The sequence below is a fragment of the Schistocerca americana genome, chromosome X (assembly GCF_021461395.2).
Source record: "Schistocerca americana isolate TAMUIC-IGC-003095 chromosome X, iqSchAmer2.1, whole genome shotgun sequence".
Taxonomy (NCBI): Eukaryota; Metazoa; Arthropoda; class Insecta; order Orthoptera; family Acrididae; genus Schistocerca; species Schistocerca americana.
In genome coordinates this window covers 708,826,564-708,844,409 of record NC_060130.1, presented here as the reverse complement: position 1 = coordinate 708,844,409, position 17,846 = coordinate 708,826,564, and the positions used below count along the sequence as shown (strand labels likewise).

At 40.7% G+C, this 17,846-nt stretch overlaps 1 protein-coding gene across 2 annotated transcripts in view; it reads right to left on the bottom strand.

Annotated features, from left to right (window-relative positions):
* The window catches only part of LOC124555055 (cysteine protease ATG4C), an 80,886-nt gene that overhangs the window by 50,786 nt on the left and 12,254 nt on the right, over nucleotides 1-17,846 (bottom strand). For both annotated transcript variants that reach the window (XM_047128830.1, XM_047128831.1), the window contains one exon: nucleotides 4,333-4,626. In XM_047128830.1, coding sequence (XP_046984786.1) covers nucleotides 4,333-4,626 — 294 coding nt within the window. The remainder of the gene's footprint in view (nucleotides 1-4,332; nucleotides 4,627-17,846) is intronic.

Here is a 17,846-nt window from a genome sequence, read left to right as displayed (position 1 = left end):
ATATCAGACATTAAAGCACCTAAATGTACGTTACAGACTGTAACTGCAGACATTGCTATTTGTAGTCATATCATACAGTAAATCATGTTGCAGAATAAGAGAAACTTGTCAATGACAAAAAACAAATGAGACAAGTTACCAGTTAACTTAAGACTAGGTAATTATTATAACACAATGACTAACATGAAATGAATCCATTTTTGGTTATCATGGCAGTTTTCATTTAGTTCATTGAGCTTTTGTAACGGATAAATTTTGATAACACAATTACGTCATTTGCAGGCTAAAGATTTTAAGATACACTTATGTGAGAATCGGCAACAAAATTTGTCATAAAATATCAATTTGAAATCATTTTTTGTAGGACACTTCATTAAAGACTGTATTTTAATACCGAAAATTGTTGTTGGCCACAACAGGTTCTGCAACTGCACTCAAGTGTCCCATCGTGCAAATCATTTTAATTATCAGCAGTTCAAGGACTTCTTGGACTAGAACATTTACTTATTACAAATCAAATCACAGCTTCTGTATTTTATTTACATCATCACTATCATCAATGGAATGAGCTTCAGCCCTGTATGCCGCATTCAACAAGACACCTGTAGCTGCACGATATGTCTCACAGTGGTGAGCACTTCCACTCCCAGAGCCCTTTCTTCCTAGAAAAGGAGCAAAATCTTGCTTCCCCATAGTGTGAAATGGTTCTAGTTTGGTCCACAAGACTGTGCATGAAGTGTGGTAGGACACCAACAATTTGTTACTAATTGTTTGGCAGTTCAATACTGGATATTATTTGGTGTTGCATCCTGAACAGTCTTCATTACATGGTTGGTTTGTTCTGCCATTGCCTGTAGCTCACTTGGTTAGCTTGTAGGCAACATACTGTAACAAGGTATACATAGTGTGTCAGGATATATTTGCAATAATTAAAAAGGAAGAATGTGAATTAATGTGTTACCATTACACAAACAAAAGAGCTTAAGAGATTAACCAGAGGGAGAAACTGAGTATGGCAGCTCATACAGAAGACAGCCTGCATCTCTCCTAAGCAGGTCAAAGTCCTCCGCTCGATCATTTGTAGGTCAGTCTGGTGTGGCAATAGAAGACAGCAACAGGAACTCTGCAGTTTTGGATTTCACATCTAAGAAATCATTCACACAGTAGGATCACACAGACATACCACTGTTTGACCACCAAGCACTGTTATGTAGGACATAGAAACAGTCTTCCCTGGCACTGAAAAAAGCTGAAAGAGTTGAAGACAAATAAGTTTCCAGATCGAGATGGAATCACATTCTGATTTTACAGTCGGTACTCTTTGGCGTTGGTTCCATATTTAGATTTCTTTTATCATGAATATTTTGTCCAGCAGAAAGTCCCAAGTGACTGGAAAAATGTAAAAGTGACTCCCATACATAAGCAGGGTACAAGAATGGAAACAGAAAATTATAGATCTAAAACTTTAATGTTTACTCAAAAACCTTTGAGCACATTCTATCTTTGTGCAAAACAAATTTCTTTGAGACAGAAAAGCTTCTATCCACAAATCATCATGGATTTCAAAAGCGGCTCTCATGTGAAACTAGGACTGGCCTCCTCCCACATGATATGAACCACAGGTGGACAGCAACTGGCAGATTCCATATTACTGGACTTCGAGAAAACATTTGACACAGTGCTACTCTGCAGGCTGTTAACAAGTCTTTGAGCATATTGAATAGGTTCCCAGATATGTTAGTAGGTCAAAGACTCTAAGTAATAGAACACAACACGCTGCACTGGACGGCTAATCTTCATCAGAGACAAGGCTATTGACAGGGGTGACCCAGGGAACTGTGATACGACTGCTCTTGTTCTCTTGACACACACACGATTTGACACACATGATTTGACACACACGATTTGACACACAGGGTGAGCATCAGTCTGTGAATGTTTGCTGCTGATGCTGTAGTGTATGGGGAATTGTTCTCCTTGAGTGACTGTGGGAGGATGGAGGATGAGTTAAGCTGAATTTCTATTTTGTGTAATGAATGACAGCTTGCTCTAAGTGTACAAAAATGAAATTTAGTGCATATGTGTAGGTAAAACAATCATGTAATGTTTGAACATAGCATTAGCAATGTACTGCTCAACATAATCACATCAATCAAATATCTAGGTGTCATGTTACATAAAATATCTAGGTGTAATGTTACATAAAATATCTAGGCATAATGTTGCAAAGCAATATGAAGTGCAAGGAGCACAAGATATGGCAAGATTAGCAAAGACCATTCTCACCTGAAGATGGCAGCCAGATGAACTGTGAAAATATTGTGTTCAGGTGATATCATTATCTGGCTGGAGACATGACAAGAATATCACCAGGTAATATGTCAGAAAAGTTACGTAGTTACGTCAAGTACCTCTATGGGGAGGAGATGCTTGAACTTTTAAGGAAGTTTGATAAACATTGAAAGAATAAGGGGAGCTGCTGACTGCCCTCACTTTTATGATGAGCCGCCATAATACTGGTATCATACTGTACCCAGATTTGCAAAATTTGTTCAATGTACTGATATCAAAATTGCCAATAATATTAAAAAGCATGTTAGTTTTGTCCTAGTAACGTAGTGCATTCATTTTACTTACATATACTGGATGTTATATACAAAGATTTTATTTCTGCATTTGGAGGCTTTATCAATGCTGCCAGCTGTGTTTTGGGAATGGAGTGGTATGGGCCCACGAGAGTGCCATGATTAGGCAACCTTCAAAATTTCAATGTCTCTGATTTCTATCCCATGACATGATTAACCTCACGAGTAAAGAATTGGATGACATCACATTATCAGTTTTGGAGAAAAACCTAAATTTTGCTCCTCCCCTGAGGAGTCTGTCCATCAATAAATTTATTTGCTCAGTGGAGGAGCAAGCAGTGTGTAGCTCTCCACAGGTCCGAGCAGAAGAAATCAGGCAAGAGATTTTGAGCACGCAGTCGGACTCTGAGGCCAGAGGGCAATATTTCCTCTCTTGAAAACTCAATTAGTGAAAAATTAGACATGGAAATGATGAAGCTTTGTCATCATGTATTGATGTCTATATATTTTTTATTAAATGTCAAATATTTTGAACACACTGATGAACTGGCTATTGGGAATCCATTATACTCATATTTGCCAATTTACTTATGGAAGATTTTGAAGACAGGGCACTGAGGACAGCATTTTTGAAATATACCATTTTTAGAGAAATAATGATGATACATACAGCTTTCCTTTTCTTATATGCTCTGCGAACTGTGGATGAAAGGCAATAGGCAGATTCCATATTCCTAGATTTCTGACAAGTGTTTGGAATTGTGTCCTGCAGCAGACATAATGAAGGTACGAGCATATGGAATAGGTCCCAGGTATGTGAGTGGCTTGTAGACTTCTTACATAATAGAACCCAGTATGTTGTTCTCGAGGGCAAGTGCTCATCAGAGGCAAGGGTACAGTCAGGAATACTCCACAGAAGTGTGATAGGACCTCTATTACACCTACCTACCTATATATATATATATATATATATATATATATATATATATATATATATATATATATATATATATATAGGGGCAATCAATCAAAAAGTTTCCATTTGAAGGCTCTTCAGTCCATAATCAGTATGCCAATCCGGCTACATCACCATCAGCACTGAGGATAGCATCCAATGGATGCACTAGGTAGAAGATACCTGTTTAGTGAAACATTGTATTGCTCCATGAAGAAGTCTGTACCTGCTTGCTGCACATCCTCATCTCACACAAGTCGTCAACCCTTCAAGACATTCTTTAAAGGACTGAAGGCATGGTATTAGCATGAGGAGACATCAGGGCTATAGGGCTGATGCTCAAGTATCCTCCATTTGAGTTGGGATGACTTCTGTGTTAAGACATTTGCAATACAAGGATGTCTGTTATCATGAAGTAGCAGCACCCCTTGGTTTTTGACAGACATGCTGCCCCATACAAATTCTCCATTCTCCAATGGATGTATACTGATGTTTGTCCTTCAGCAGCCACAAAAAGAATAACAGCATGTTGATCCTGTTTGGACACATTTGGTAATAATGTCACCACAGTTCACATTTCTGCATTTACTGAACACACGTCATAAACACATGAATGCTTATATACCAACATCAGAGTCGTGCTATGTTGCATATACACTGCAGCAACACCATCAAATGGAAATTCTTTGATCACTCCTTATATTACCTTACTTTCTATATAAAAATTTATGTACCACAAAGACTTGAACATATCTTACTTGGATTATAAATAAAACAGAAGAAAAATATTACCTCTTCCAAGAAAATGTGAAACAAGTGCCTGGGCTAAAAGCATTTGGCCACTGCGAAGCATGCAACCCCAACCACAATCTGAGCTAATGTTCGAACCATCAAGACTGGGGAACTCCTTTCTGTATGTTAGCCAAATGCGGCTCATGAAGTCACTCTTAAAGCTCTCAATTCCTTCTTCTTTCTCATCGCTTACCAGTTGTTCATCACATGGGTCAGTCTTACGATGGTAACATCTTCCTAAGAGCCACACTGGAGAATCTCGTGAAAAGTTTGTTTTCATCTTCACATTAAGACCTTCAAAAAGACAAAGAAATGATTATTGAAGGACGACTCCAGTTTCAGAACTGAACACCGAGCTATAACTACATAATATCCCAGTTTTCTCAATGATGTTCTCTCCCCCTTACTACTCACAACTGTTTTCACTGCAATATAACATTTAATACATCTAAATATAATCTGTAATATTAAATATACACATAGCAAGCTTTAAAAACTGTCAAGAACCTGCAGTGACAATATGTGCTGTGAACTACACCTAAAAAATGATAAGGTTGCCTTAGGGTCAATTTACAGACATACTACTCAAGTATATCCACGATATTCATTTAATCACCAAGTTTCTCCCAATATCAAAGGTAGAATGACCCATTTTGGAATATTCTCCACATTGTTTTCACAAATACTGAACCCTTTTACATTTTGAATTACAAAGTAATGTGCTGATGTTACAGACTAGCATAAAACGTGTGTTTTGTGGTTGAATGACTGCCTCCTAACAACATTTACTGAGGTGATAAAAGTCATGGGCTACCTCCTTTTGCCCAGAGTAGAGCAGCAACTCTATGTGGCATGGACTCAGTCATTGGAAGTCTCCTGAAGAAATACTGAGCCATGCTGCATTTATAGCTCTCCATAATTGTGAAAGTCTTGCCGATGCAGGATTTTATGCATGAACTGACCTCTCAATTATGTCTTATAAATGTTTTATGGGATTCATGTCCGGCAATGTGAGTGGTCAAATCATTCCCTCAAATTATCCAGAATGTTCTTCAAATCAATCGCGAACTGTGGCCTGGTGACGTGGTGCACTGTCATTCATAAAAATTCCGTTACTGTTTGGAAACATGGAAGTCCAAGAATGGCTGCGAATGGTCTCCAAGTAGCTGAACACAACCATTTTCAGTCACTGATCAGTTCACTTGGACTAGAGGACCCAGTCCATCCCATGTAAACGCAGCCCACAACATTATTGAGCCGCTGCCACCAGCTGGCACAATGCTTTGTTGTAACTTCGGTCCATGTTTTCGTGGGCTCTACGCTACACTCAAACCCTACCATCAGCCCTTACCAACTAAAATCAGGACTTATCTGACCAGCCCACAGTTTTCTAGTTGTCTAGGGTCCAACCAATATGGTCACGAGCCCAGGAGAGGCACTGTTAGTAAAAGCACTCGCATCGGTGGTCTGCTCCCACAGCCTATTAATTCCAAATTTCACCACACTGTCTAATGGATATGTTTGTTGTACATCCCACATTGGTTTCTGTGGTTATTTCACGTTGTGTTGCTTGTATGTTACAACTGACAACTCTACGCAAAGGCTGCTGTTCTCAAAAGTTACATGAAGGCTGTCAGCCATTGCGTTACCTGTGGTGAGAGTTAACGCCTGAAATTTGGTATTCTTGGCACCCCCTTGACACTGTGGATCTCGGAATATTGAATTCCCTCACAATTTCCAAAATAGAATGTCCCATGTGCCAAGCTCCAACTACTATTCCACTGTTAATTCTCGTCATGTGGCCATAATCACATTGGAAATCTTTTCACATGAATCTCCAGAGCACAAATGACAGCTTTGCCAATGCACCGACCTTTTATACCTTGTGTATGCAATATTACAGCCGTTTGTATATGTGTACATAACCACCCCATGACTTGTCACCTCACTCTATAAGAGGCTCAGTAAAATTATCACCAATCACACTTAAAAAAATCGGATTTTAATCAAGTGGTTTTAAAACTGCATATATCACAATGAATCATTTGCAAGTAATTAATTACATTACAGACCAGAGCATCAAGTATGACTCACCACATTATCTAGACATTCATAGATTTTGATAAAGCTTTTGACTACTTCAACAAAATCGGTATTTACAGCCCTTGAGACAATATATACACAAGAACAAAGTTGACCACCCAGTAGCACATACTGCTGAGCACAACACTTTTAAGTCCAATGTCATTTGGATACTTCCCTCTAGCACAAGCTCTTCTGAACTACATAGATGGGAAACTTCCCGGCAGATTAAAACTGTGTACCGGACCGAGACTCGAACTCGGGACCTTTGCCTTTCGCGGGCAAGTGCTCTACCAACTGAGCTACCCAAGCACGACTCACGCCCCGTCCTCACAGCTTTACTTCTGCCAGTACCTTGTCTCCTACTTTCCAAACTTCACAGAAGCTATTCTGGATACATAGATGGGAGTTATCCTTGCAACACATCCTTCACTCCCATAATCCTCCTGACCTCCACTCTGATAACCCACTGTCTCCAACCCTCCACCCAACAATTTTCCTTTTCTCTGTTCGGTCACCCCCTCCTATGTTGTACCTCCACATCGTCGTCGTCGTCGTCGTCGCATCATCATCATCATCATCATCATCATCCATCACATCTAATCAGCTCCGATACTCGTGTATGATATGCTTAGCCCATGCACCTGCCACTCCTCCTTCCCAGCACACCTGCTGGCTCCCTCCAAGCTACTAGCCACAAACTACTCAGTAGGTATCCCTGAACAACCTCAAAGTTCACCCTGTTTATATATTGGCTGTCCACAAAGCTCTGAGGCTAATTTTATTCCCGATATATACATGACATCAGCACAGTATCTATGGTGGCAGCTTGAACTAACAACTGTATACAGTACATGTGCTTTCAAACAGTCACTTGTGAGCAGGCAGTGCAGAGTAGTGGATGTGTCGCTGTAGTGTCAATGTTATCGTGTCACAAATTGCAATGGTGCAACAAACTGAATGCCTCTAGGTCAAAAGTTCAAAGCGATTCTCCAGCATCTTTTGAAGAAGAGAGAAGTCTGTCCAATACACAATGACCCCTGGAAGAAAAAGAGAGAGAGAGAGAGAGAGAGAGAGAGAGAGAGAGAGAGAGAGAGAGAGAGAGAAGTATGTGGATATCTGCCATGACCTGATTGTAATGAGAAACGTGGAAAAAATCTTTCCTGGAAAAAAAGATTACCATGGGTGACAAAAATGGGTGTTACCGATATGAACCTACCATAAAACGACAAAGTGCAGAATGAGTCTCTGGTGGCTCACCAAGACTGAAGAATGTGCGAATGTTACACAGAGTTGACAATCGTCCCAAAGAAGGCCTTTTCTAACAGTTTCACATGGCTGTATAAACAGTCTGTGTGATGTACTCAAGTGGGGGAGATCAAGAAGAACACCTGCAGCACCATCAGGATAATCATAAATTCAGAACTGAAAGAGGAGTTAAACAAAGAGGTTCAACATCACTAATGATATCTTCAGCAGTTCTTGAGGAAGTTTTCTGTAATCAAATTGGGAAAACCTAAAAACAAATGTATGTTAATGGAACATATCTGAACCACCTTTGTTTTGCAGGTGTTAATGTACTGTTTACTTCTAGTGGTCATAAATTACGACAAATAGAAGAACTTAACAGAGCTAGTTTGAAAATAGAACTGAAAATAATGTACATTCTGAATGAAAATTATAATGCCAATGAAAAGAAACATTACAAATTAACAAACAAGTCATGGAACAAGCTGACGAGTTTTAGTATTTAGACAGTTGAACACAACTGGCGAGAAAGTAAAAGAAATACAGAGAAGGTATGGCTTGGAGTGCTTCTGGTAAACTAAATACAGTTTTCAAAACTCAATTATAAATGTCTCTGAAATGAAAAGTTTACAATCATGTGTATTACGAGTTTTGACTTACAATAGTAAGGCATACATTTTCAGGATTGAAGAGACAGGAAAAGAAACTGATGGAGTGGACGATGCAATTACAATAAACGATGAAATGGAGATGGGCCCTATTTGCCATTCCTGTGTGTAACCTGATGTCTTCTTGCACTTGTGGGAGCTCTCTTCACCTTCATATTTGTGTGCCCTTATGATGTAAACTGCAGATGGCACAGGGAGGGGGTGGGGGGTGGGGGGTGAGGGGGGGGTGAGGGAGGAATGAGGAATAAGTTGGGGATGACATGCATATATGCTATGAACCTATGTCTGATACATGAACAACAGTCATTAACATCTGTTTTAAGTGCTGATCCACAGCTCAGTGCAGCTACATGGTGTACTACTTTGTACCAGTGTTACTTGTTTCCCTATCCTTTCAATTCACAGTAGTTACAAGGAAACAATGACTACCTGTACTAAAGTCTCACCTCATCATGATACATATATATTAGGGAAAAAAAACAGGTTTTTACACTGCATTAGTGGCCTCAGAATGTAGTTTATTATGGTGAAATTCTTGGATAGATGTTTCACTGATTTCTCACCACTTGATGCTAAATGTATATGCCATGTGACTAGGGCCTCCCGTCGGGTAGATCATTCGCCGGGTGCAAGTCTTTTGATTTGACACCACTTCGGCGACTTGCGCGTCAATGGGGATGAAATGATGATGATTAGGACAACACTACATGCAGTCCCTGAGTGGAGAAAATCTCTGGCCCAGCCGGAAATCAAACCCGGGTCCTTAGGATTGACATTCTGTCGTGCTGACCACTCAGCTACCAGGGGCTGACACCACTTGATGTTGACAAGCTACAAAGAAGTAAAGACAGCAACAAAACCTTTGTGCAAAATATTTGTGACTTCTGTGACATCTCCATGAGATAATTCAGTGAACTAAATAAAGTACTACATGGGCTCCTGATAACTCCTGATGAAAACAGAGGAAGCTGGTTAAAAATCCTTGGGTGTCAGCTCTAGCCATCTTGTAAGGTCTCCATGAGATTTTGGCAGACTCATTGCCATCTTCATGTGGTTCCTGATGATTGCTGCTCTGCTTGTCTTGGTCTCCTGTATATGTTGGCTGTTACCTCCTGCATCACTCCACTCCTGTCTTCAGTGCAGCCATGGCACTGATTGGTGGTGATGGTGGGGCTGGCAATGCCCAGTTGCGAACTATGGTCTCCAGTGTCCATGCTAACACTTTCGGGTGCAGATATCACTGTATGGGTATGCTTTGCTGCTTCTCAACTTTGTGCAAGGTTTGACACCTGACTCAGATGTAGGCTGCTATCTTTATTAATTAGTCCATATTCGGCCCCAATTTCAATGAGCTCTTTAATCACACAATCCCAGAAGGAGGAAGATTGCCTAAGTATATTGGTTTTGCTGTACTCTATAATATGACCAGTTTTTAAACTGTGGTCAGCCATGACCGACTTGGTGGTGATGTATGCGTTGCTGCATTGACAAGGGATTTGGTAGACCCCAGATTTGTATGGCCTAGCTCATCCTTTACTGAACCTAGTAGTGTTGAGGTCTGGGGGGGGGGGGGGGGGGCAATGTACACATTCGATACTGTGTCACTCCACCCGCTGTAGTGGCTGCACTTATAGCAACAGGAGCAGGATGACCGAGGGGGTAATGGCCAACATGTATAGGACGCCGACATGAGCAGAATATCAGTCATGAAGAACCACCTGAAGGTGGCAAAGAGTTGCCTACTGATATATCAAAGAGAACCTACAATTTGACATGGCTGGTCAACCAAGAACTGAAAAAGTAAGATATACCCAGGGAAAATATTAGCCTGCTTGACTGAGGAAGCTGTCAAAAGCTTTAGTTCCCACACAAATATCATGCAGCAACAAATACAGTGGAACTTCGCACAGCAAGCATAATTCGTTTCACAATCTTACTCTTAGTGCAAAACATTCATTAAGCAAAACAATATCCCATATAAATTACTACAAAATACGATAATGCACTTCATGTGCAAAAAGTTCTGAAAGTTTTATCATATTCATGCCATTTATTCAAAGAAAATTATATGTACAGTATTATGTACTTTATTATTCATGATACATAACTAATTGTTTTTTACTAGGAAGCTATCTACAGTCATTTGTTTCTGCTGACGCTTCAAGTCTTGGTGAAAATGTGACACAGAAACATCATCAAATAAATTTGCAGCGTGTGTAGTCACTGCTTTATTGGAGTGATGATTTTCAATGTATGATGCAACTGATTCCCACACTTTCAGCATTTCTCTTATAGTGGCAGAAGATTGCTCCTTTGTTGTTACCGCCTCCTCCTCCCAAGAACTCCTCTCGGCAGCTTCCTGCTGTAAAACACACAGCTACTCCAAAAGCTCGCCAGTGACCATTTCTTGGCTGCGATCTTCCACAAGCTCATTGATATCATTGTCATCCACTTTTAGTCCCAAGCTCTTGGCCAAAGACACAATCTAGTTGACTACAGGCTCCAAAGGTACTGACTGAAACGCCTCAGAGTCACATTCGAGAAAGCACTCCAGCCGAAGCTGCTTCCAAGCAAAAGTGAGGGTTCTCTTGGTAACCGCTGCCCACGCCTTTTCAATCACCTTGACACAGGCGACGATGTTGAAGTGATATTTCCAAAACTTTCTAGGAGTGAGATTGGTAGCCTGAGTCAATGCAAACCAATGCTCGAAGAGTGCATTAGAGTAGAGTTTCTTAAGGTTAGGAATAATTTGCTGGTCCATAGGCTGGATAACGGAGTGGTGATAGATGACAGAAATTAGATCCTAATGAATTGAAATTTCTCAAGGTGGTGGTCTTATAGGCCTGGAGAATGGGCAGGAGCATTGTCCATAAGAAGCAAGACATGGAGTGGTTGACTCATCTAAAGCAAATATTTTTTCACCGAAGGACCAAACACTTTAGTGATTCAATCAGAAAAAAGATCACAGGTCACCCAAGTCTTGTTGTTGGACCTCCACATCACATTTAGCCTGCCCTTATGAACTTTACACTGCTTGAAGGCTCATGCAGTTTCTGCATGGTAAACCAACATCACTTTAATTTTCAAATCATTGCTTGCACTGGCACAGAATAGCAGTGCGAGATGGTCTTTCATGGCTTGTGGCTCGGCAATGCATTCTCCTCTGCCATTAAAAAGGTATGCTTCAGCATCTTTTTCTGGACTAGACCAGTCTTGTCACAATTAAAAACCTGTTGTGGCACATAAACCTCAGAATCTACAAGCATCTGGACGTTGCTGATGAAGTTCTCTGCTGCCTTTGTGTCTGAGCTGGTTGCTTCACCGTGCCTCACAACACTGTGAATTCCAGTTCTTCTCTTAAACTTCTTGAATCACCCACGGCTTCCCTTAAAAACTTCTCTGACCGCTAATGAGGTAGTGACGCTGCTTTGTCAGTTGCTCCTATAAAAGGCTATGTGCAGAAACATTTTATTTGTTACCTTGCTTGCACAGGTACTACCCACACATGAGTAACAGAATTTGTACAAACCAACTGTTGAGGGGCATGCCATGTGAACACTGCAGCAAAGCAATAAAAAACTTCCATACCAATGGCATTAGAGAGCTCATTACTATGCAACCATTAGTACTTAAGGACATGTCAAATTTCTTGCAAGCTGCTACCGCTATAAACAAGTTGTATCTACCTACAATCCACTCAGTGGCTCAGGCATTTCCTGGTAAAAATTCACAGGGTTCCACAGTTTTAATTCTTTCTGATCAATCAATCCATTAGTAACTGACCTTAATGATTTTATCATGACAACACTTCAAAAGTATAGGGTATTTACATACACTAATAAACAATACTTTGAATTTGTTTATGCCTTAATGATATTCTCTCTAACTGACAAAGAGAAGGTCTCCTACAATTAGTCCTGCATCAAAGCAGTGGATAGGTGAAAGAGCCACAACTGATATAGTATAGCAAAGTGGCTGTATTGGAGATATCAGAAAATAAAAATTTGAAGTTACAGCTTTGCAAATACACTGCCCAGTCACATTAATGTGACCACCTATCAAGAGCCTTTTACAGCACAGACCACTGCAAGCCATGAAGAGTCAATGAGGTTCTGGAAGGTACTGACTCCAGTACCATGGCTAGCTGCACTAAGTTCCTTGGTTGAGGATCCCTGGGGTGAACAGCCTGATGGATGTGGTCCCACACATTCTCAAATGCGTTTAAATTCAGGTGGCCATGGGTATATGGTAAACTCATCCCCCTGCTCTTCAAATCACACACGTAAAATGCGAGTTGTGTGACATGTTGCATTGTCTTGCTGGTAGATGCCATCATGTCGAAGAAAAGGAAACTGTGTGTGGGGAAGGACATAGTCCCCTGGGATAGATGCACATTTGTATACGTTTCCTTTCAGACGTTTCACATTGTACATGCCACCGGCCATCTGTTGATGGAGCATAAAACATGATTTATCCCAAAAGGCACCCTGTCATCTCTCAGTGGACATCCATTTGCAGTACTGATGTGTAAGTCCCAGTATTTGTCGCCGATGAACAGCAGTCAGCATCGGTACACGAACCACGTGCCTGCTGCGAAGACCCATACACAGTGATGTTTACTGAACAGTCATTGCTAGTGCCTTGGTCCACCTGGACAGTCAGTTGCTCAACAGTTGCCCATCTATTCACCCATACACATCTCCACAGCTGTCACTCACCACAGTTGCCTTGGTGCTGGATTTGAATAGCGCCATTTTGCCATGCACGGCATACCTCGTCCACAACATAACAAAGTTTACAAACACAGCTGTTTTGGAAATTCTTCCTCTCTTGCCTGAAAGCCCATGATCATGCCTGTTTGGATATCAGATAAATCACTCCATTTTTGCATTACAACAACTGTAATATTTTCCACATCCCCCAACATGCTTTATATACTGTCCACTACTAGTGTTGCCACCTGCCGTCTGGGAGTGATTATTGTGAGTTGATGTTTAACATAGGTGATGGTCACTTCAATGTGAGCAGATTGTGTACGAGGCATCTGAGAAAAGTAATGAGACTGGCAACACTGTGAGCAGTCCGACAATGCTGTGTTGTTCTACTTATGTAGACTAGTGTGTTCATCCTTTCCAGATGCTCAGTCCAAGTTTAAACTCCGTACAGGCAACAATTGATGTCTGAGAGCATCATCACTGAAGGTGTGTGTCATAAAGACAGAACAGTGGAATTTAGAGTGACATCGTGTGATATAGTTTTGTGTTAAACTTGGGGACTCTGTGAGCATTATATTTGAAAAGTTGGAACAGGTCTATGGGGAACATTCCTTATCAAGAGCACAAGTTTACCACTGGCAAAAATCATTTTTGAAAGGCCGAGAACATGTTGAAGGTGAACCTTGCTCGGCAAGACCTTCAATTCCAAAAACCAATTAAAAAGTCAAAAGCATGCATGTTCTTGTGAGATCAGACCAACCCTTTACTAATAAGGATTATGGGTGATCTGTTAAACACTTTCTCAATACATCAAATTGTGACTGAAGGTTTGCACACGCAAAAGGTTTGTGCCAAACTGGTGACAATGCCCCATGTCACACTGTGATTTTCATCAGAGAATTTTTGACCTAAAAGACATTACTGTTGTTCCACAGCCCATTATTCACCTGATCGGAATCCTTGTGACTTTTTCTTTTCGTGAAATCGGAAAATATCTTAAAATAATGTCATTTTGGGACTGGAGAACATTCAACAGAATGTGACCAAGACTTTAAAGGCCCTACCAGTTAAAGGCTTTCGATGCTGCTACGAAGACTGGGAACAACTACTACACTGGTGTATAGCTGCCAAGGGGGACTACTTTGAAGGAGACAATACTGTTGTCTGAAAAAAATAAAAACTTTGGTAGATAAAAATCACTCATTTCTTTTCTCTCACACCTTACACATTCTTTGTGGCACTTACAAGTATTGAAATACCTCATTTACGACATTAAAGTGCCAAAGAAACTGGTATAGGCATGCATATTCAATTAAAGAGATACACAAACAGACAGAATATTGTGGTGTGGTCGGCAATGCCTATATAAGACAAGTGTCTGGCGCAGCTGTTGGATCAGTTACTGCTGCTACAATTGCATGTTATCAAGATTTAAGGGAGTTTGAACATGGTGTTACAGTCGGCACATGAACAATGGGACACAGCATCTCTGAGGTAGTGACAAAATAGGGATTTTCTCATACAACCATTTCACGAGTGTACCATGAATATCAGGAATCCAATACTGAGGAGGATCGTTCAATGTGACAAATGTGCAACCCTTCTACAGATTGCTGCAGATTTCAATGCTGGGCCATCAACAGGCATCAGTGTGCAAACCATTCAATGAAACAACATCAACATGGGCTTTCAGAGCTGAAGGCCCACTCGTGTACCCTCGATGACTGCATGACATGAAGTTTTACATCTTGCCTGGGCCCGTCAACACTGACATTGGACTGTTTTATGACTGGAAACATGCTGCCTGGTCGGACAAGTCTCATTTCAAATTGTATCAAGTGGGAGGATGTGTATGGATATGGAGACAACCTCACGAATCCATGGATCCTACATGTCAGCATGGGACTGTTCAAGCAGGTGGAGGTTCTGTAATGGTGTGGGCACTTGGAGTGATGTGGAATCCCTGATATGCCTAGATATGGCTCTGACAGGTGACATACACATAAGCATTCTTTCTGATCACCTGCACCCATTTATGTCTATTGTGCATTCTGACAGGCTTGAGCAATTCCCACAGGACAATGCAACACCCCACACATCCAGAATTGCTACAGAGTGGCTCCAGGAACACTCTTCTGAGTTGTAACTCTTCTGCTGACCACCAAACTCCCCAGATATGAACATTATTGAGCATATCTGGGATGCCTTGCAACATGCTGTTCAGAAGGGATCTCCACCACCTCGTACTCTTAAGGATTTGTGGACAGCCCTGAAGGATTCATTGTGTCAATTCCCTCCAGCACTACTTCTGACATTAGTCGATTCCATGCCACATCGTGTTGCGGCACTTCTGTGTGCTTGTAGGGCCTTACATGATATTCGGCATGTGTACCAGTTTCTTTTTCTCTTCAGTGTATATGGGAGACTACATAATTGGAAAATCTAGAATTCACAAGGAACAACTAGCAAGAAGTGGAAACAAAGTGAATATTTTCTGCAGGTAGCTCCTGTTGCAAGAGCGTCCTCAGGAAACAGAAGATAAATTGTACCTGAAGACTTACTGATGTTCTATCTGGCATTGTGTAGCAGCTTAATGTGTTCTGGGAGCTCAGGCACTGTAACAGATAGCTTGGATAAAACACCACCAACCGGAAGTGTATTTTCTCACCATTCTGAAAAATGCACAGTTGAGGATCGCCAGGGGATAGTCTATCTTCAAACATTTGCAGAGAAGAACATCTACATAAATGATATGGGACTGTTATTAAAAATTTCAAGGCAGGCTATCAGTTTACTGTAGGGAATGATAATCACACGACTGTGGGGAAACGGGGGGGGGGGGGGGGGGGGGGGATGAGAGATGAGGAGACAAGGAACACACAGTGGTAGTGATTTCGTGTGTAAATAGGTGCTGAGGAAAAAAGCAGATCACATGGACACAGATGTGAATGAGTGCAGGCATGAGCAGTGAGCAGCTGTATGACCTTGAAATGGTAAGATACTGATTTCGTTTAAATTACAAGTGCGATGGACTAGCAAATACTGCAAGACATTATGGTGAATGAGTAGAACTAAGAAAAGGCCAACTGGGTTGTCCTAGCATGCTAGAGAGAAGCACACTACTGCTTAGACAGGTTTCCATGACTGAGGTTTCATTCATAAATGTGACAAAATATTAATAGTCATTTTCCAACTGGACATGGAATCAATTTAATTTAAACAGAATAAATGTTATTCTGTATTTGCATTTCTATTTTTATTTTTGTGTTCCCTTGATTCTTCAAGTGTTTCTGTATGTTTTGTTGCTGCCAATTTTGTCCTATTGATGACCTAACAGTTTCTCACTGATCTGATAAATAAATCACACATCTTCTGGAATAAAATAGTCAGAGTCTATGAACGTCCTGAAAGCTGATAACTCTTGGCTCAGTGTTTTGAATGTAGTGAGGCTGCTGACTAATGTAGAATCTACAAGTCACTGAGAGAGCCAACTTGTTTTAATCAACATATATTTTGATTGACCCTCCATCTTCCTGTCACCAGACTACAACAATGGGACAATTGCTTATGTTATGATGATGATACACTTTAAACAGAAGACATGATTTGGAACAGTTATTTATCTTACACACAATAAACTATCTGACAATATGAATATAAAAGACTGTGTTAACTCAACAATTCACTCAATTTATGGCCTGAGTCTAACATTGTTTGTGTTTGTGGTACCATCAAATGTACTGAAATAAAAATTCACATGGATATAGCAAATCTAACAACTTTAGCTCCCTTGGGAGGCCAGGCTTTGTCAGTCCCAAGTCTGGATAAAGGGGGAGTGATGGAGTAACACCACGTTAAGAATCTCCTGGTAAAAGTCCTGACCTTGTAAAATTCTCTTGCTAAAGTAATGGAGATGCAACCGTCTTGGACATTGGGACCAGCTTCTCACAGAGCGGAAGCAGCAGGCACACTTTGTACAAATCGTGGAGATGACACATCAAGTGTAATGCTACCTGCAGTCGTCAACTAATGGCTGTACTACTGTGATGTGAAGGCTAAAGGAAACCACATTATTTTTCTCTAGTACATGCAGTTCTCTGTTAAAAATGTTATGACAACTTCCTCTTGGGTACAATAGTTTCCCATTTGGATGTCCAGGTGGGGATTACTCACAAGCAGCTATCAAATGAAACAGAATTTTGATTATGGGGGTAACACACAATGTTAGAATGTCAATGCAGAGTGGGGAAACTAGAAAATCTAAAGGCAGAAATGCCAAGAATGGAGACACACGTAAGGAATCAGTGAGATGTGATGGGCTGAAGGGAAGTAGTTTTGGAGTGGAAATCATGTGATTAGTCACACTGGGACAGATAATGGTACAACAGGAGTAGGAATAATCATTAAGAGCAAAATTAGCAATAGCATAAAGGGTTATCTGCAGCAAACAGAAAGAGAACTGATAGTGGAATTGAATGGATATCCAAGAGATATGGCAGTCATATTCATGAATTAAAATATCTCAAAAAAGGTGATAATTTAATCATAATCAAGTGCCAGAATGCAGGCATCAGTAAAGTCAGTGAACATAAAAAGTGAGCCAGTTGGGTCTTGGCAAGCAAACACAGTAGGAAGGTTGAGTAACAGAATTCGGTACTATGCACAAGTTAGTAGTTGTGAATATACAAGGTGGTTATACTTAAACTGATGGTGTTCTGAGTGCTGCAGTGTATACACTGTAGGATATTGAGATATTTTACACATGTTCATTAAATGGTGCACTCGTTGAGTATGCTGAAAA